Source organism: Antechinus flavipes, chromosome X (assembly GCF_016432865.1).
Source record: "Antechinus flavipes isolate AdamAnt ecotype Samford, QLD, Australia chromosome X, AdamAnt_v2, whole genome shotgun sequence".
In the NCBI taxonomy this organism is placed as follows: Eukaryota; Metazoa; Chordata; class Mammalia; order Dasyuromorphia; family Dasyuridae; genus Antechinus; species Antechinus flavipes.
Window position 1 is genome coordinate 52,893,098 of NC_067404.1, and position 21,150 is coordinate 52,914,247.

General features: G+C 41.2%; 1 protein-coding gene across 1 annotated transcript in view; it reads left to right on the plus strand.

Moving 5' to 3' along the window:
* Nucleotides 1–14,107, plus strand: part of LOC127542576 (uncharacterized) — a 55,841-nt gene extending 41,734 nt beyond the window's left edge. Inside the window, exons 48-64 of the mRNA XM_051968306.1 lie at nucleotides 679–744; nucleotides 1,484–1,555; nucleotides 2,312–2,380; nucleotides 3,127–3,198; nucleotides 3,944–4,015; nucleotides 4,750–4,821; nucleotides 5,616–5,687; nucleotides 6,441–6,512; nucleotides 7,251–7,322; nucleotides 8,013–8,084; nucleotides 8,838–8,909; nucleotides 9,669–9,740; nucleotides 10,487–10,558; nucleotides 11,312–11,383; nucleotides 12,131–12,199; nucleotides 12,917–12,988; nucleotides 13,820–14,107. Coding sequence (XP_051824266.1) covers nucleotides 679–744; nucleotides 1,484–1,555; nucleotides 2,312–2,380; nucleotides 3,127–3,198; nucleotides 3,944–4,015; nucleotides 4,750–4,821; nucleotides 5,616–5,687; nucleotides 6,441–6,512; nucleotides 7,251–7,322; nucleotides 8,013–8,084; nucleotides 8,838–8,909; nucleotides 9,669–9,740; nucleotides 10,487–10,558; nucleotides 11,312–11,383; nucleotides 12,131–12,199; nucleotides 12,917–12,988; nucleotides 13,820–13,899 — 1,220 coding nt within the window. The 3' untranslated portion in view covers nucleotides 13,900–14,107. The remainder of the gene's footprint in view (nucleotides 1–678; nucleotides 745–1,483; nucleotides 1,556–2,311; nucleotides 2,381–3,126; nucleotides 3,199–3,943; nucleotides 4,016–4,749; nucleotides 4,822–5,615; nucleotides 5,688–6,440; nucleotides 6,513–7,250; nucleotides 7,323–8,012; nucleotides 8,085–8,837; nucleotides 8,910–9,668; nucleotides 9,741–10,486; nucleotides 10,559–11,311; nucleotides 11,384–12,130; nucleotides 12,200–12,916; nucleotides 12,989–13,819) is intronic.
* Nucleotides 14,108–21,150: the final 7,043 nt, after the last annotated feature.

Here is a 21,150-nt window from a genome sequence, read left to right on the forward strand (position 1 = left end):
TGAAGGCGAATTGTGGTGTGATATAGGAAAGAAGGGGTAGGATTTCTGGGTAGGAATTCACATACAGTAAGTGAATGTTGAGCCTCAAGCAGTCCATAGTGTAAGGTAGCAGCATTTATTCCAAGTAGCAGGACTTCAGGACAAGATATTTTCCTTGGTACTATTTGGGTTTGAAAAAAAAAAACCAAAATGTGAGACACTGTCCTCTATCATCACTGAGAATATTATTGAATACATAGAGGGAAACCATTACCGCTATTTTGGAGCCTAGTCAGATATAGGTGAAGCAGAATGACCTTTTAGTTTTGTCATGGAAGCAATGGACTTCTGGCTTGGTAGTTCATGATAACCCTGGAAAATTGTCCTTCCCATTTGTCTCCACTCGATACTCTTCTGTCGCAATCGAGGCAGTGTGTGCCTCAGACCCATGCCCTCTCCATGAAAGCTAGGTTTACAGATTTAAAGTGAAAAAAGGGACATTTGAAGTCCTGTTCTCCCAGCCATTTTTATTACAAATGGGGAAACTGAGAAAAAAAGAGAGGTAAGGGAATTTTCAAGGATCATACTGTTATTGAGTGTCCCAGCCAGGCCTTAGTGTTTAATATGTATCCTGTGTATCCCAATGTAGTGTTCTGGTTAAGCTGCTATCTCATAGGTTCTCATCTTTCCTGAGTGTAGGTCCTTTGATGCCTTGGAAATCAAGGAATAGAAATTCATGGGACCAGTACCCTTACCCATCTGTGGGTAAGTAAGGAGGGCTATTACGTATGGAAGAATCAATGGCTAGTTACACAAGAAAATAGATTAAGGAAAATTGGGGAGTTATATAGGAAAGGAGTAGGATATCTGGGAAGGAACCCTCTTAGAATAAATGAATATTGAGCCTGAGGCAATCCAAAATATAATCTAGCAGCATTTAGTCTAAGTGGCAGGACTTCAGGATAACAATGGTAATTTTCCTTAGTACTGGTATGGTGTTGGAAAAAAAATACCAAAATGTGAGATACTACCTTCCATCATCACTGAGAAATACTACTGGCTAATTAGAAGGGAAGTTTTACCACTAATCTGGGGACCAATCAGATCTAGGGGACTCAGGATGTCCTTTTAATTCTTTCATGGGAGCAATGCACTTCTGGAATGGAAGTCCATAGTAACCCTAGAACGTCGTCCTTTGCACCCCAATCCACTTAAAACCCTCCATCCCAACCCAGGCACTTTGTGCCGCAGGCATATAGGCTCTCGTTTGGAGGTAGGTTTACTAATTTCAAGCTAAAGAATCCTTTTCAGGTCCTTTGCTCCAACCTATATAGTTAACAAATGGGGAAACTGAGAACAAGAGGGGTAAGGGAGTTTTAAAGCATCATACCCTTCATAAACACCCCAAGCAGTTCTTGGATTAATGTGTCTATCCATTGTCACACAATGTAACAGACTGCCTGAACTCCTTTCTTACTTGGTCCTTTTCATTTCCTGAATGTAGGTGCAATGTCACACTGGAGATCAGGGAAACAAAATGCAAATTCAAGGAAAAATTACTCTTGCTCACGCGTAGGTAAGGGAGAAGGTATATGATGTTTTAGTGAGTGAACAGCTAATTCCAAGATGGCTAGCAATCAAGGATAAGGACAGAGATTAAGGAGAATTATGTTATGGCATAGGAAGGAAGGAGTGGGAATTCTGATAGGTACTCATATATTGTAGGTGAATGTTGAATATCAGGCAGTACATAGTATAATGTAGCAGCATTTAGCACAAGTGGTATGATTTCAGGAGAAGATGACTTAATACATTTTGGGTTTTGAAAAAAATAGCAAAATGTGAGATACTGACCGCCACCATTACCGAGAATACAACTGACTATGTAGCGGGGAACAATTACCACTTTTCTAGGTACCAGTTAGATCTAGAAGACCCAGGATAACCTCTAAATTTTGTCACGGGAGCAATGAACTTCTGGTTTGGTAGTCCATGGTAACCCTGGAGTGTTGTCCTTCCCTTTCCTCTACATTCAATACTCTCCCATCCCAACCAAAGCAATTTGTTCCTCAGACCTATGCCCTCTATTTTAAAGCTAGCCTTATAGTTTTGAAAGTAAAGGGGATCTTTGAAGTCCTGTTCTCCAAACATTTTGTTTTTTTACAAATGGGAAAACTGAGAAAAAGAGAGGTAAGGCAATTTTCAAGGATCATACACTTATTGAGCATTGCAGCCACTGCTTAGTGTTTAATCTTTACCTATAATCTATACCCCAATGTAGTATTTTGGCTAAGGTGCTCTCTCATTTAGTTTTCTTCTTTCCTGAATGTAGATCCTTGGACACCTAGCACATCAAGGAATGTACATGGAATGTCATGGGACAACTATACTTACCCATCAAGTAAGGAAGGATATTATGTATTGGAGGTTCAAAGGCTAGTTAAACCATTCCAGGAAGAATAGCAATCAAGGACAAGGCCATACCTTAAAGAAAATTGGGGAGTAGCATAGGAAGCAAAAGATGAATATCTGGGTATCAAACCTCTTAGAATCAGCAAATATTGAGTATCAGGCAGTTGAAAGTATAATGTAGCAGCATTTAGCTCCAGTAACAGGACTTCAGGATAAAAATGATAACTTTCTTTATTACTATTTTGGTGTTGAAAAATACCAAAAGATTAGCTAGTGCCCTCCATCATCACTGAGAATGCTACTAGTTACTTAAAGGGGATGTTTTGCCACTTTCCTGGAGAAGAATCAGGACTAGGGGACCTAGATTGACATCTTATTTTTGTCATGGGGGCAATGGACTTCTGGAAGGGTAGTCCATGTTAACTCTAGAATGTAGTCCTTCCCACTCCAATCCATACTACACCCAGGCAGGTGTGACTCAAGCATATTCCCACTCTACTGAATGTAGTTTTACAGATTTGAAACTAAAGTACTTTTCAGAAGCTCAGCTCAAACTCATATATTCAACAAATGGTAAAACTGAGAACAAGAGTTAAGGGAATTTGCAAGGATCATACCCTTGATGAACACCCAAGGCACTTCTTAGGATTTAGCATGGATCAGCTTACCATAATGCAATGTAATAATCTGACTAACCTGCTATATCACTTGGTCCTTTTCTTTCCCTGAATGAAGATCAAACATCACCTGGACCCTCAGGAGAACAATATAGAAAGTCAAAGAAAAAATATCCTTACTCAAACACAGGTAGATAACATGGAATATTGTGTATTGGTGGGTCAATAAGTATTTAAATTATTCCAGGATGGTTAGCAATCAAGGGTAAGGACAGAGATGAAGGAGAATTGAGGTGTGGAAAAGGGGAATATATGGGAAGAAACTCTCTCTAGGATAGGTGAATATTGAGCCTCAGGCAGTCCAAAATATAATGTAGCAGCATTTAGCCCAAGTGGCAGGACTTCAGGATAACAATGTTAACTTTTCTTAGTACTGGTGTGTTGTTGAAAAAAATTACCATAATCTGAGATACTGCCCTCCATCATAACTAAGAATAATACTGGCCAATTAAAAGGGACGCTTTACCACTAATCTGTGGACCAATCAGATCTAGAGGACCCAGAATGACCTTTTAATTTTGTCTTGGACGCACTGGACTTCTGGAATGGTAGTCAAGGACAACCTGAGAATGTTGTTCTTCCCATTCCTCTATACCCAATACACTGCCAACCCAACAAAGGCAGCTTGTTCCCCAGACCTATGCCCTCTCCTTTACAACTAAAGGTAATAGGGACCTTTGAGGTCTTGTTCTCTTACCCAATTTTTTACAAATGGGGAAACTGAGAACAAGAAAGGTAAGGGAATTTTCAAGGCTCATACTGTTAATGAGCATCCCAGCCAGTTCTTAGTATTTAATATGTATCTGCCCTCTATACCTCAGTGTAGTATTCTGGCTAAGCTACTATTTTACTTGGTCCTCTTTCCCCGAGTACAGGTCCTTGGATGCCGTGGACATCACGGGATGTACATGGAATTTCCTGGAACCAGTATCCTTATCCATCGATAAGTAAGTAATGAGGTATATTATGTATAGCAGGATCAATGGTTAGTTATACCATTCCAGAATGGATAACAATCAAGTACAAGGAAACAGATTAAAGAAAATTGGGAAGTGAAATAGGAGATCTGGGAAGGCACCCTGTTAGAATAGAAGAACACTGAGCCTCATGCAGTACAAAGTATAATGTAGCAAGATTTAGCCCAAGGGACAGGACTTATGGATAACAATGATAACTTTCCTGAGTTCTGGTATGGTGTTAAAATAATATCAAAATCTGAGATACTGCCTTGCATCATTCCTGAGAATAATACTGGCTAATTAGAAAGGAAGCTTTACCACTAATCTAGGGACCCAGGACCCAGGATGACCTTTTAATTTTGTCCTGGGAGCAATGGACTTCTGGAATGGTAGTTCATGGAAACCCTAGAATGTAGCCCTTCCCACCCTACTCCCCTCTTTACCCTTCAATCCCAAACCAGGCAGTTTGTGACTCGAGTACATGCCCACTCTAATCAAGATAGGTTTACAAATTTTAAGCTAAAGTGTACTTTTCAGGTCCTCTGCTCCAACCCATATGGGGAAACTGAGAACAAGAGATGTAAGGGAGTTTTTAAGTATCATTCCCTTAATGAACAGCCCTGGCAGTTCTTAGAGTTAGCATGTGTCTATCCACTGTAACACAATATAAGAAACTGCCTAAGCTACTTTCCAACTTGCTCCTTTTCCTTCCCCAAATGCAGGTACAACTTCACATTGGAAATCAACAACACAAAACGTAAATTCAGGCGAAAACTATGCTTACTCATGCAAGGGTAAGTAAAAAGGTATTTGATGTATTAGTGGCTCAATATATAATTAAACTATTCCAAGATGGCTAGCAATCAAGGATAAGGACAGATATGAAGGAGAACTATGGTGTGGTATAGGAAAAAATGGATGGGATTTCTGGGTAGGAACCCACATATAGTAGGTGAATGTTGAGCCTCAGGCAGTCTGTAGTATAATATAGCAGCATTTAATCCAAGAGGCAGGACTTCAGGAGAGGATGCCTTTTCTTCATACTTTTGGGGTTTTGAACAAGTACCAAAATGTGAGTTATTGTCCTTCATCATCACTGAGAATACTACTGCCTACATAGAAGGGAACCTGGTAACCTCAGGCATAGAAGGGAACCATTAGCACTATTCTGAGTATCAGTCAGATCTAGGGCAACCAGGATGACCTGTACATTTTATCATGGGACCCATGGACTTCTGGACTGGTAGTCTACAGTAACCCTGGAATGTTGTCCTTCCCGTTCCTCTCCACTCAATACTCTTCCATAACATCCAAGGCAGTTTGTGCCTCAATCTTATGCCCTCTATTTTAAAGCTAGGATTATAGATTTAAAGGTAAAGAGGTGCTTTGATCTCCTATTCTCCCACCCATTTATTTTTAAAATGAGGAAACTGAGAACAAAAGAGGTAAGGGAATTTGCAAGGAGCATACAGTTAATGAGCACCTCAACCAGTTCTTAATGTTTAATGTGTTTCTATAATTTATACCCCAATGTAATGTTCTGGCTAACCTCCTGTCTTACTTGGTCCTCTTGATTCCCTGAATGCAGGTCCTTGGACCCCTTGGACATCACAAGATGCACACGGAATGTCATGGAACAACTATTCTTATCCATCAATAGGTAAGGAAGGAGGGATATTGTGCACAGAAGGCTCAATGACTAGTTATACTATTACAAGATGGAGAGCAATCAAGAACAAGCACATACATTAAGAAGAATTGGGGAGTGAAATAGGAAGGAAGGGGTCGGATACCTGGGTATGAAGGCTTTATAGGTGGATCAGGCAGTCCAAACTATAATGTAAGAGCATTTAGCTCACATGACAGGATTTCAGGATAACAATGATAACTTTCCTTAGTACTGTTTTGCTGTTAAAAATATATGAAAATCTGAGATACTGCCCTCCACCCTCACTGAGAATATTACTGCCTAGTTACAGGGGAAGTTTTGCCTCTTTCCTGGCCACCAATCAGAACTAGGGGACCTAGATTGACCTCTTCTATCAAGGGAGCAATGGACTTCTGCATTGATAATCCATGTTAACTCTAGAATGTAGTCCTTCCTACCCGAATTCACTCTTCAACCTCTAATCTCAATTCAGGCACTTTGTGACTCAGGTATATGCGATTCTATTGAAAGTAGGGTTACATATCTGAAGCTAAAGGGTTCTTTTCAGGTCCTCTGATCCAACCGATTTATTTACCAAATGGTGAAACTGAGAAGAAGAGAGTTAAGGGACTTTGCAAGGTTCATACTCTTAATGAACATCCAAGGAACTTCTAAGGGTTTAGCATGGGTCTGTCTACTTTAATGCAAGGTATTAGTATGGTGAAGCTGCTATATTACTTGATCCTTTTCTTTCTCCTAATGAAGGACCAACACCACCTGGACAAATAATGGACCATCACAGAAAATCAAAGAAAAGATATCCTTACGGAAACACAGGTTAGTAAGAAGTAATATTATGTGTTAATGAGTAAATAAATATTTAAACTATTCCAGGATGGCTAGCAATCAAGGATAAATACAAAGATGAAAGGGAATTGTGGTGTGGTGTAGGAAGGAAGGTGTGGGATTTCTGGGTAAGAACCCACATAGAGTAGGTTAATGTTGAACCTCAGGCAGTCCATAGTGTGAGGAAGCAGCATTTATTCCAAGTGGCAGGATTTCAGATCACATTTCTTAATACTATTAGGGTTTTGAAAAAATCCCAAAATGTGAGACATTTCCCTTCATCATCACTGAGAATTCTACTGGATACTCAGAGGGGAGCCATTCCCACTCTTTGGGGGACTTGGCATCTATAGGGAACCCAGGATGATCTCTTGATTTCATCATGGGAGCAATGGACTTCTCACTTTGTAGTCCATGGCAACTTGAGAATGTTGTCTTTCCCATTCCTCTCCATTCAATACTTTCCCACCCCAACCTAAACACTTTGTGCCTCAGACACATGCTCTCCATTTTAAAGACAGGCTTACAAGTTTAAGGGGAAAAGGATCTTTGAGGTCCTGTTCTCCCACCCAATTTTTATTATTTACAAATATGGAAACAGTGAACAAGAGAAGTAAGGGAATTTGTAAGGATCATACTGTTTTTGAGCATCCCAGCCAGATCTTAGTGTTTCATATGTACACCAATGTAGTTTTCTGGCTAAGGATCCTCTTCTTTCCACGAGTATAGGTCATTGGACACGTGGAAGGTCACAGAATATACATGGAATTTCATGGAACCAATATTCTCACCAATCCTTAGGTAAGTAAGGAGATACAATATGCACGGAAAGATGAATGGCTAGTTAAACCATTTCAGGATGAACAGTAATCAAGGACAAGGACATAGATTAAGTAGAACTGAGGAGTGGTATAGGAAGGAAGGGGTGAGATATCTGGGAAGGAACCCTCTTGGAATAGATGAATATTGAGCCTCAGGCTGTCCAAAGTATAATGTAATAGCATTGAGCCCAAGTGGCAGAACAATAACTTTCCTTAGTACTGTTTTTGTGTTAAAAATATACCAAAAGGTGAGATACTACCCTCCATTATCACTGAGAATACTACTGGCTAATTAGAAAGTAACTTTTACCACTAATCTGGCGACCAATCATATTTAGAAGACCCAGAATGACCTTTTAATTTTGGTGTTAAAGCAATGGACTTCTGGAATTGTAGTCCTTCACACCCTAATTCACTCAACAACCTCCCTTCCCATCCCAGGAACTTTGTGCCTCAGGCACAAACTGTCTTTTTTTTTTGAAGGTAGATTGGTAGATTTTAATCTAAAGGGTCCTTTTCAGGTCCTCTGATTCAACCCATATATTTAACAAATGAAACTGAGAACAAAAGGGGGAGTTTTAAAACAGCATAAAGGCAATTATTAGGGCTTATCATGAGTCTGTAATGCAATATAATAGTCTGGCTAATCCTTTTCTTTACCTAAATGAAGGTCCAACATCACCTGGGTCCTCTGGAGAGCAATACAGAAAATCAAAGAAAAAATATGTTCACCCAACCACCGGTGAGTAAGAAGGAATATTATATATTGATGGGTCAATGGATAATTAAACTATTCCAAGATAGCTAGCGATCAAGGATAAGTACAGAGAAGTAGGAGAATTGTGATGTGATATGGGAAGTAAGAGGTTGGATTTCTGGGTAGGAAGCCACTTAAAGTAGGTGAATGTTGAGCCTCAGAGCAGTCCCTAGTGTAAGGTAGCAGCATTTATTCCAAGTAGCAGGACTTCAGAACAAGATGAATTCCCTTAGTACTTTTGGGGGTTTGGAAAAAATGCCAAAATGTGAGACACTGAGAATACTACTGCCTACAGAGAAGGGAACCATTAGCACTATTCTGAGTATCAGTCAGATCTAGGGCAATCGGGATGACCTGTAAATTTTATCATGGGACCCATGGACTTCTGGACTGGTAGTCTACAGTAACCCTGGAATGTTGTCCTTCCCGTTCTTCTCCACTCAATACTCTTTCACAACATCCAAGGCAGTTTGTGCCTCAGTCTTATGCCCTCAATTTTAAAACTAGGATTATAGATTTAAAGGTAAAGGGGTCCTTTGAGGTCCTATTCTCCCACCCAATTATTTTTAAAATGGGTAAACTGAGAACAAAAGAGGTAAGGGAATTTGCAAGGACCATACCGTTAATGAGCACCATAGCCAGTTCTTAATGTTTAATATATTTCTATAATTTATACCCCAATGTAATGTTCTGGCTAATCTCCTGTCTTACTTGGTCCTCTTCTTTCCCTGAATACAGGACATTGGACCCCTTGGACATCACAGGATCCACATGGAATGTCGTGGGAAAACTATACTCACCCATCAATAAGTAAGTGAGGAGGGATATTATGTACAGAAGGCTCAATGGCTAGTTATACTATTCCAGGATGGACAGCAATCAAGAGCAAGCACATACATTAAGAAGAATTGGGGAGTGGCATAGGAAGGAAGGGGTGGGATATCTGGGCAGGAACCCTTTTAGAATAGGTCATTGTTGAGCTGTTAGGCAATCAAAAGTCTAATGAAGCAGCATTTAGTTCAAGTGGCAGGACTTCAGGATAACAATGGTAACTTAGTACTGTTTTGGTGTTGAAAAAATACCAAAATATGAGATATTGCCCTCCACCTTCACTGAGAATACAACTGGCTAGTTACAGGGAAAGCTTTACTACTTTCCTGGTGACCAAGCAGAACTAGGCGACCTAGGGCGACTTCTTAATTTTGTCATGGCAACAATGGACTTCTGCTTTGGTAGTCCATATTAACTCTGGAATGTAGTCCTTCCCAACCCAGTCTACTCTACACCCTCCAATCCCAATCCAGACAGTTTGTGACTCAAGCATATGCCCACTCTATTCAAGGTAGGTTTACAGATTTGAGATAAATGGTACTTTTCAGGTCCTCTGCTCCCACCCATATATTTAAAGAATGGAGAAACAACAGAGGTAAGGGTCATTGGAAGGATCATACCATTATTGAGAAGCCCAGCCTTTTCCTAGTGTTTAATATCTATCTATCCTCTGTACTCCAATATAATATTCCGGCCAAGCTGCTATCTTATTTGGTCCTCCTCTTTCCCGGATCGCAGGTCCTTTGACACCTGGGACATCAGGAAATGTACACGGAATTTCATGGTACAAGTATACTGACTCATCCATGGGTAAGTAAAGAAGTATATCATTTATTGGATGGTCAATGGCTTTTTAATCCATTCCAGGATGGACAGCAGTCAAGGATAAGGGCATAGATTAAGAAGAACTGGGGTGTGGCATAGGAATTAAGGGGTGGGATATCTGGGTAGTATCCATGGTAGTATCTTGAGCCTCAGGCAGTCTGAAGTATAATGAAGCAGCATTTACCCCAAGTAGCAGGACTTCAGGAGAAGATGACTTTGCTTAATAGTTTTTGCATTTTGAAAAAATAACAAATATGAGATACTGTCCTCCATCACCACTGAGAATCCTAATGGCCACTTAGAGGGGAGGATTTACTACTTTCTTGGGGACCAATCAGATCTAAGGAACCCAGGCTAACCTCTGAATTTTATCATGGGAACAATGAACTTCTGGTTTGGTAATCCATGGTAACCCTGGAATATTGTCTTTCCCATTCCTCTCCACTCAATACTCTCCCATCCCAATCAAGGCAATTTGTGCCTTAGACCTATTCCCTCAATTTTTAAAACCACCTTTACAGATATAAAGGCAAAGGGGATCTTTGAGATCCTCTTCTCTCACCCTTTTTTTGCAAATAGGGAAGAAGAGAGGTAAACGAATTTGCAAGGATCATACCATTAATGAGCATCCCAGCCAGGTCTTAGTGTTTAATATGTAACTACCTTCTGTACCCCAATGTAGTATTCCAGCTAAGCTGCTATCTTACTTAATCCTCTTTCCCTGAGTGTAGGTTCTTGGATGCCTTGGACATCACAGGATGTACATTCAATGTCATGGGACAACTACACCTATCCATCTACAGGTAAGTAAGGAGGTATATTATGTATGGAAGGATCTTGTTAAACCATTCCAGGATAGATAGCAATCAAGGACAAGGACATATCACAAAGAGAATTGGGGAGTGGCATAGGAAACAAAAAATGGGATATCTGGGTAGGAACCCTTTTATAATAGGTGAATATTGAGCCTCATGCAGTCCAAAGTATAATGTAGCAGGATTTAGCTCCAGTGGCAGGACTTCAGGATAACAATGATAACTTTCTTAATATAGTTTTGGTGTTGAAAAAATATCAAAATGTGAGCTACTGCCCTCCATCATCACCAAGAATATTACTGCCTAGTTAGTAGGGAAGTTTTACCACTTTCCTGGTGACCAATCAGGACTAGAGGACTTAAACTGACCTCTTAATTTTGTCACAGGAGCAATGAGCTTCTAGATTGGTAGTCCATGTTAACTCTGGAATGTAGTCCTTCCCACCCTAAACTACTCTACACCTTCCAATCCCGATCCAGGCAGTTTGTGACTCAAATATAAGCTATATTGAAGGTAGGTTTACAGATCTGAAGCTAAAGAGTCCTTTTCAGGTCCTCTGCTCCTACCAATTTATTTAACCAATGTGGAAATAAGAGAGGTAAGGGACGTTGCAAGGATCATATGATTAATGAGCATCCCAGCCAGTTCTTAGTATTTAATATGTATCTATCCCCTGAACCCCAATATAGTATTCTGGCTAAGCTGCTATCTTACTTGGTCCTCTTCTTTCCCGGAGTGTAGATCCTTGTACGGCTGGGACGTCAGGGAATGTACATGGAATTTCATGGGGAAAGTATACTTATCCATCAATGAGTAAGTAAGGCAGTATATTATGGATGCAATGGTCAATGGCTAGTTAAACCATTCCAGGATAAATAGCAATCAAGGATGAGGACATAGATTAAGGAGAATTAGGGAGTGACATAGGAAGGAACAGGTGGGATATCTGGGTAGGAACCCGCTTAAAATAGGTGAATATTGAGCATCAGGCAGTCCAAAGTATAATGTAATAGCATTGAGCCCAAGTGGCAGGACTATAGGCGGAGAATGATAACTTTCCATAGTAGTTTTTTGATGTTGAAAAAAATACCAAAATGTAAGATACTGCCTTCCATCATCACTGAGAATAATACTGACTTCTTAGAATGGAAAATTTCCCACTTTCCTGAGGACCAATCATATCGAGGGAACCCAGAATGACTCTTAATTTTGACATGGGAACAATGGATTTCTGGATTGGTAGTCCATGTTAACACTGGAATGTAATCCTTCCCACCCCTATCTACTCTACACCCTTTCATCCCAAACCAGGCAGTTGGTGCCTCAGGCATAAACCCTCCCTTTTGAAAGTAGACTTAAATCTAAAGGGTACTTTTCAGTTCTTCTCCTCCAACCCATATATTTAACAGATGGAGAAACTGAGAACAAGAGAGGGAAGAATGATACCTTTAATGAACATCCCAGGCATTTCTTAGGTTTTAGCATGTTTTTATCCCCTGTAATACCATGTAACTGGCTAACCTGTTATTTTACTTGCTACTTTTCTTTTCCCGAATACAGACCCGACGACATCTTTTCCATCTTGGAAGCAAAACAGAAATACAAATGTGTATGCTTCCCCAACAACAGGTATGACTTAGAAGGTATATTATGTAGGAATGAGTCAATAGGTAATTAAACTATTCCACGATGGCTAGCAATCAAGGATAAGTATAGAGAGGCAGCTAAGTGGTAGTGGATAGGGTACAGCCCTGAAGTCAGGAGGACCTGAGTTCAAATCTGGTCTCAGACACTTAACACTTCCTAGCTGTTTGACCCTGGGCAAATCACTTAATCCCAATTGCCTAAAAAAAAGTATAAGTATAGAGATGAAGTAGAATTATGGTATGGTTTAGGAAGGCAGGGGTGGGATTTCTGAGTAAGAACCCACATATACTAGGTGAATGTTGTCTCTTAATTTTGTCATGGGAGCAATGGACTTCTGGCCTGGTAGTCCACGGTAACCCTGGAATGTGGTCCTTCCCATTCCTCTCCACTCAGTACTCTGCCATCCCAACCAAGACTCAGACTTAAGTCCTCTCCTAGAAAGCTACCCTTACAGACTTAACGGTTAAGAGGAACTTTGAGGTCCTGTTTTCTCTCCCAATTTTTTTTTACAAATGGGGAAACTGAGAACAAAAGAGGTAAGGGAATTTGCAAAGGTCATATGGTTAATGAGCATCCCAGCCATTTCTTTGTGTGTGTGTGTGTGTGTGTGTGTGTGTGTGTGTGTGTATCTTCTGTACCCTAATGTAGTATTCTGGATAAGCTGCTATCTTACTTGGTCTCTTCTTTCCTCGAGTGCAGATCCTGTGACATCTTCTACTTCAGGGAATGAACATGGAATTTCATGGGACCAGTATTCTTACCCATCCGTAGGTAAATAAGGAGGGATGTGATGTATAGAAAGGTCAATGGCTAATTAAACCATACCAGGATGGATAGTAATCAAGGACAAAAATTGAGGAGAATGGGGAAGGTGGCATAGAAAGGAAGGGATGGGATATCTGGGTAGGAACCTTCTTAGAATAGATGAATATTGAGCCTCAGGAAGTCCGAAGTATAATATTGTAGGACTTCAGGATTACAATGACAATTTTTCTTGGTACTTTTTTAGTGTTGAAAACAACCAAAATGTGAGATACTGGCCTCCATCCTCTCTGAGAATACTACTGGCTTCTTAGAAGGGAAGATTTACCACTTTCCTAGGGACCCATGAGATCTAGGGGACCCAGAATGATCTCTTAATTTTGTCCTGGGAGCAATGCACTCCTGGATTGGTAGTCCATGTTAACCTTGGAATGTAGTCCTTCCCACCCCTATCCAATCTACTGTCATCCATCGCAATCCAGGCAATTGGTGCCTCAGGTATATTCAAAACTATTAATGGTTCGTTTATTCAACAATTAAAGTCCTATGTAATCCTAGTTCAGACTGGAGAAATCCAGGTTGGTTTCTATCTGTAAATTCATTTCTCTCAGTACGAAAGAACAAAAGAAATAGGCTTAGAGATTTAAATCTAAAGGGTACTTTCCTCTGCTCTGACCCATATATTTAACTTATAGGGAAAATGAGAACAAGAGAAGAAAGGATCATAACTTTAATGAACATCTCAGGCACTTCTTAGGGTTTAGCATGTGTCTATCCACGTTAATACAACGTAATAATCTGGCTAAACTGCTATCTCACTCCGTTCTCTTTTTTCTCAAGTCCAGGGCCTTGCACCTCTTGGACATCAAGGCAACAGCACAGATTTTAAGTCTCTCATGCACTTACAGAACCATTTGTAAGTAAGGAGGTGTATTATGTTTTGATGGCTTAATGCCTTATTAAACTATTCCAGGATGGAACACAACAAAGAAGGAGTGCAGAAAGATTACATTGTATTGGCGAGTGGCATAGGAAGGAAGAGGTGGAATTTCTGAGTAGAAACTGTGTGGGAGAGTGACCTTTACCCAAATTTCTCTCACATTAAAAAAAAAAACCAAAAAGCAAAAAGTGATTTGTTATGATTTCAGGATAAAGGGTCCAACAGACATGTCCCAACAGACATGTTGTCCTTAGAGAAGTGCAAAGCACAAACTGCAAAACACAAGATTAAACTGCAGAAGCCCTAAAACCCCTACCACCAACAAAATTTTCTCTATTGTCTGTGGAAGTCCAGGCTTACACTCTGAACAAGGAAGTCTCTCCCAGAAACAGAAGAGTGTTTGTAACAAACTCAATCAAATTTCCCTAGAGAACTGCTATACAAGCAGATATTCTTGGATGAGAGAATTCTATTATCTGAATTCCCAAAGCCATCATAGATAGCCCTTTAAAAAAAGTACTTAAATGCTAATTATTTGGCAGGAGAAACAAGAGGAGTATGTTCATCCAAGACAATAGAACACCTGCAGCTTTTTAGCTACATAGCTCAACTTGTTATTGTAAAATTTTAACACCATAATCCCATGAGAGGTTTTTACTCAGTTTCTCCCATTCAATCCCTCCTCTTCATAAACTTTTGAAGACCTCTCACATCATTCTGACGAGGGGAGCCCAGAAACTCTCTCTCTCTCTCTCTCTCTCTCTCAGACTTTGGGAATGAACCATGAGGTAGAGCACCTGAGAGGCTCCTTGAAGGAGAAATTCTCCTTGAACCCTGCCTCTGTGAGACCCACCCCAGGGAATCAAGATAAAAATGGTTTATCTAGATAGGACTAGTTGAGCTGGAGAATTCCAACCCTATTGAATTAAAGATTAGTCGAGAAAGACTCATTCAATTCCAAGATTTTTTCTGATTCTAGCTCAAGCTGTACCACCCCCCATCAAGAGCAAGCCCCACCTTGTCGCCAAGGCTTCTATTATAAAAACGGCAATTTTAAACTCAGTCTTTGCAGAGGACCAAATATGCCACGTCCAGGAAACTCTCTCCCTAACACAGCAGCAGACCTCTGCCCACTGATATTCTCTTTCAGCATTACCCTCTCCTTAACTGTCTCACTTATTTCCCTAACAAGACTTTAGACCTGCCTGCTGGATTTCTCTACTTAGATCTGCCGGGACCTTCTCACTGTGGAATTCAGCATAGGCTGACTTCCTAAATGATAATAATAAACTTCTTTCTACAAGTCTGTTTTTTGGGGTTTGTAAATTTCTTTGCAAAGGACTTCTGCGCCACCAGAAGGGGGTTCCCACAACTCCCTGCCATGTACTGAATCCAAAGAGGATTTAGAGGAGCCAAACCTCTTCATTTGTTTCCCTGAAGCCTGAACCTGCCACTAACCTCATCATTTGGTTCCCTGACCAGGAACCCTAATCTCATCAATTTTTGATACATTTCCTCAACCGTCTTGTTTTCAGTCCCTAATCCCTAATGCTAAAAGAAACACACAGATGACTAGGACAAATACTCACTTACATATTTAGGAAATGATGTTGACATTTTGAGATAGGAAACTGCAAGATCTTACATACCTGAACTGTGCTCATAGCTTCTACTGTACGCTTGCCCTGATTATAGAAATTTGCTTTAAGAGGAAAAAGTAGGGACATGATTATAATCAAAATAAATATGTTAATTCAACTTCCTTCAATCAAGGAGTCCTGATAAAACGTTTCTGGACATATAAATAGTAGGTAGCCCGTCAACAATGTTAAAATTCCTCTAAAGCACAATTTCTCCTGCCACCAAAACATTCCTAATTGCAATGTCAATTTGAGAAGTTATAAATTTGGGGCAGTTAGTTGGTGTAGTGGATAGAGCACCAGCCCTGAAGTCAGGAGGACCTGAGTTCAAATCTGGTCTCAGATACTTAATACTTTCTAGCTGTGTGACCCTGGGCAAGTCACTTAATCCCAATTGCCTCAGAAAAAAAAAGAAGTTATAAATTGTTCTTAAGAAGCAGGAGTTTCTGAGCCGAGTCCAAGGACCACCAGAGAACTCTCCAGAGGGTGCCTGCCCAAGGATTCTGTACAGAAGAGACCCTTTATAAAAAATGTCACAGAATGCCCAAATTGTGTGGGACAACAATTCTTACCCAAATAAAATCAAAGACTCTCAAAAAAAAAAAAAAAAAAAAAAGGAATTCATTACAATCACATGAAAAAAGGGCAACTCCTAACAGACAAGATGTTAATAGAGGAGTGCAAAGCACAAACAGCAAAACACAATTAAATAGATCCTGAACCCAGAAGTCCTTCCACCCCCACTGACCTTTTCTCCCACTGAGTATGGGGGGGGGGAAGTACAAGTTTATACTGTAAACATGGAAGTCTTTCCCAGAAACAAAATAATATTAGTAATAACTTCAATTCATATTTCCCTAGAAAACTGCTATACAGGCAGATATTCTTGGATGAGAGAAGTCTATTACCTGAATTCCCAAAGCCATCATATCCTCTAAAAGAAGTACTTAAATGCTAATTATTTTTTGGAAGAAACAAGAGGGGTATGCTTATCCAAGGCAATGGATTCAGCTTTTTAGCTATAGCTCAACTTGTTAGTGCAAAATCTTAATGCCATATTCCCATGGGAAGTCTTCATTCAGGTTATCCCATTCAGAAATCACCTAGAATAGGTGAATGTTGAGCCTCAGGTGGTCCATAGTGTAATGTAGCAGCATTTAGTCCAAGTAGCAGGACTTCAGAACAAGAATGATAAGTTTATTTAGTACTTCTTGGGTTTTCAAAAAATACCAAAATGATTGTATCATTTACTGCCATCCACCATCACTGAGAAAACTAGTGGCTACTTATGCTGAGGAACAATCAAATCTAGCAAATCCAGGAATTCCATCATGGGAGCAATGTACTTCTGATCTGGTAATCCATGGTGACCCTGAAATGTTGTCCTTCCCATTCCACTCGACTCAATACCCTTCATCCTAACCAAGGAAATTGGTACCTCAGGCATTTTCCCTCTTGTTTTGAAGGCAAGCTTACAGATTTAAAGCTAAAGGGTACTTTTCAGGTCCTCTGCTCCAACCCATTTATTTAACAAATGGGAAAACTGAGAACAAGAGAGGTAAGGGACTTTGCAAGACTCATATTGTTGAGGGATAAAACACCCTAAAAACATTTTGGGGGGTCCCCAGGTCAGTGTCGTGGGTATGGCAAATGAATTCACACACTCAGGCTCCAAGTTAAGGGGCAAAAGATTTATTACTCTGACAACAACAGGCTAAGTTCCAAAAGGGATTAGCAAAGGACCCAAAAGAAAAGAGAGATATTTATAGGACAAAGCTGATCAGAGCTTCGCATTACTTATTTGCTCATTTTATGGCTTACAAGTAGTTTCGAGGGGTGGTCTGTTCACTATTGTCTCAGGAACTTGGTTATCACTGACCAACAGATTATCTATCTGACAGTCAGTAATGTTTGTAGGACTGTTCTGAGGCCAGAAGACTTTGAAATCATTGACACACAGATCGTTAGGACACGAGCTTTCTTACGTCAGAGGGCTCGGGATCACTAATATATCTTCCCTAAAATCTAAGGGAAGAAATGTTATTATATTCTTAGGCCAGAGGACTTTTACAATCATTGATAGACAGATTTCCAGAACAATAGCAAGCACTCCAAGGTTGGGGGGGGAGAGGGAGGTGGCTCAGGATCACAGATTCCTAAGCCTTCTGTCTTTGCTAGATTGTTAGAACAGAAGCACCCCAAGGTCAGGGGGAACCTCCCTATTACTACCTCCCCTAGAAACTATATTCCTTCTTTTCCCCTCTCAAGCAGTTTGAACCTCCAAATTCATTTGGTACAAAGAAACAGAGATCTCATCTTCTGGAGTTGCTTCATGCTGATAAGGGGTATAGAGCTGTCCCTGCTTAGCGGGGTCCAGACAGAGGAGGGGGGCATGTAATTTGAAGATAGTGGGAGCAGCATCTAGGAGATGTTGAGTTTCAGAATCAGTTGGCCCAAGGTATTCAGGTTGAATGAATAGTTAGAAGTTCTTAACTTGGAGTCTGGAGGAAACAAATCTCACAAGTAGGTTAAAAATGCAGGGGCCAAATATGAGCAAACAAAATCATAATTATAAGTAGAGTTGGTCTAAGGATTAGTAGGGACAATAGCCAGGAGCCCCACCCAGAGGAAAGCTGGGAGGATGAGATGAGACTCTCATAAATGTCTCCCATCCAGCCAGCTTTTTCTAGGATCCTCTTGGTACAAAGCTCAAACCTTCTCTGAGTTGTTGATGGACATGCAGCAAGAGGAATTGGCAAGGGCGCAGACACTACCACTGGAGGCAAGAAGATAATCCACGGGTGACCTGTTATCTAAAACCATATCAGCAAGAGAGTCCAGAGATTCTTGGATCTCTCAAAGAGAGTATGGAGTTCCATTGGCCAGTTCTCACCATGGCAGTGAGGTTGGAGAGGAAAAAAAGAAAAGAAAATGGGATAGTCAAGTTATAGTTATTCCCCTGAGGGGTAGCTAGTACAAATGGGCTGGCATCCAGGGTGGAGATGGCGACATTTGGAGATGGGGCCTTTGCAAAAAATGCATCGCTTATTGCCATGAGGATGCTGATGACACACCCAACAATCCTGAATGTCCTCACTGCCCATAGAGTTCCCTAGCCTTACTAAGGAGGGCACCCCTGGTGGGGGCCCATAGAGTGACACTGAGAGAGCTAGAGAGAAAATACTAGGAGCAAAGCTTTCATCCTTGGAGTGTTGTTAAAGGTACCGGAAAAAAGTGGAAAATAACAAGAAAGAAAGAAAATTAGAGTCAGGGAGAGAAAGACACAGGTAATTTCACCCTTCTCTATCCAGTATGTTTCCAGTATTTCCAGGAGTCCTGTGGAAGAGTACCTTCAGGTCCTCTATGGGTTCACAGAAATATTCAGGAAGGTCTGAAGGAGAAGAGGTAATAGGAATAGCACTTCTAATTCTAGAAACATGAGTCCAATTGGAGAAACCTTCAAGTCTGACTGAAGTTGGAGTAGTTAAAATGACCTTAAATGGCTCTTTCTGCTTTATACCCAGGGGGTCAGTACCTTGAGCCTTCCAAGATTTTAAGTACACCATGTCCCCTGGATTTACAGGGGTGACAGTCTGAGTCTGAGCATCTGTGGGTTTAGGGAGATGTTTATTTACATATTCAGAAAGGACCTTCTGGACTGCATCAAGCCATGTGGCAAACCGAGTGACCAGATGTTCTTCTGGATCTACAAGAATGCCAGAAGTTAAGAAGGGCCTCCCCTACAGAAGTTCAAAGGGGCTTAGCTTAATGTTCTCCCGAGGTACAATGTGGACTCTAAGAAGCCCTAATGGGAGATTCTTCACCCAATCCTCTGGAGTCTCTGAGCACAGTTTAGTCAGGACTCCCTTGAGGGTGTGATTCATTTTCTCCACCCTCCCAGAAGCCTGAGTCTGCCAGCTAGGGTGGAGCTGATAAGTCATCTTAAGTGCCTCCATTACCTTTTGAGTTATTGGAGAAGTGAAGGCTGGGCCACTGTCACTCTGCAAAGAGCTGAGCAGGCCAAACTGAGATGGAATTTCTTTTAGCAAACATTTTGACACCTCCTGAGCCTTCTCAGTCTTGCCAGGGAAGGCTTCTACCCAATTAGTAAAAGTGTCAATAAAGACCAAAAGCATCTTGAAACCTCTACAAGGGCTATGTGTGTAAAATCTATTTGCCAAGCTTCCCCTAGGCACGTGCCCCTCTTCTGAACAGGCTTCAAGAGGGGGGAGGTTTAACAGCTCCTTCAGAATTTACTTGGGCACAAATTGGGCAGGCCTGGCAGACCCGTCTAATTGTTTCTCTCAGCTTGTGACTGTAAAAATACATTTCACAAGGGATTGGAGAGCATTTTTTCCCAAGTGAGTAGCTTGGTATAGGCCAAAAAGACGTTTCCTCAGGCTTGCCTCTGGAATGAGAAGCTGGCCTGAGGGGGTTTGAAACCAGCCAGAAGGAGAAAGGGTGTATCCCCTCTCTCCCACAAGGGCTTGTTCCTGGGAGCTATATGAAGGGGTGTAAGAGTCAGGGAGCTGGGGGATTAATGGTGTCAAGGGCAAATGGACAGTAGTATGGGCAGCTGAATCTGCAAGCCTGTTCCCCTTGGCCTGAAGTGAATCTCCTTTCTGGTGACTTTACAAAACATAACAGAAATCTCTCTAGGTTCGTGGACAGCTTGCAATAATTGTATAATTTTTTCCTTTCATACTTAATAGGAGAATAATTTTGTTGTCAAGAGTTTCCTTTCTTTCCACATAGCCCCATGAGCATGAAAAATGTGAAAAGCATATTCCTTTCTCCAATTCCAAAGCCCTAATAAGGGCTTTGAGTTTAGCTTTCTGGGCAGAAGTGCCAGTGGGGAGTGGCTTAGACTCCAAGGTACTATTGAGGGTCACCACAGAATAACCTCCCTTCCTTTGCCCCATTTTCAAGAAAACTGGACCCATCTGTAAACCATTCACCATCTGGGTTGTGACAGAAATATACCTCAAGTCAGGCTGATTGGAGTAGACAAATTCTAAAGCTTGCTCACAATTATGAATGATGTCACCCAACTGAGTGCTGGCAGGGAGCAGAGTGCCAGGGTTGAGAGTATGGCACACCCGGAGAGAGGATGTCTAGCAGGAGAGCCTGATACCTGGCAAGCCTCCCACTAGCAAGTCACTGATGACCCTTGGCTCCCAAGATGCTCTGAACTCAGTGGGGGGTTAGAACCTCCAAAGGTTGGCCTAGGGTGAGCTTGGAGGCTTCCTCAATTAGAAGGACTGTGGCAGCCACTGCTCTGAGGCAGGAGGGGCGTCCCAAGGACGTTGAGTCAAATTTCTTTGAGAGGTAAGCAACAGGCCTGCGATCTGGTCCAAGAGCCTGAATCAAGACCCTTAGGGCCCGGCCGGCCCCATCTTTCATCAGCATAGAGAGTCAAAGGCTTTTCTAAGTTAGCTAGGCCTAGGGCAGGGGCAGAGATCAGTTTAGTTTTCAGGGTCTTAAAAGCCTTGGCCTGATCAGGGCCCCAGTCAAGGGGAAGAGTGTCAGGGCCTTGAATAGAATTATTCAGGGGCTTGGCCATAATGCCAAAGTTAGGTATCCGAGTCTAC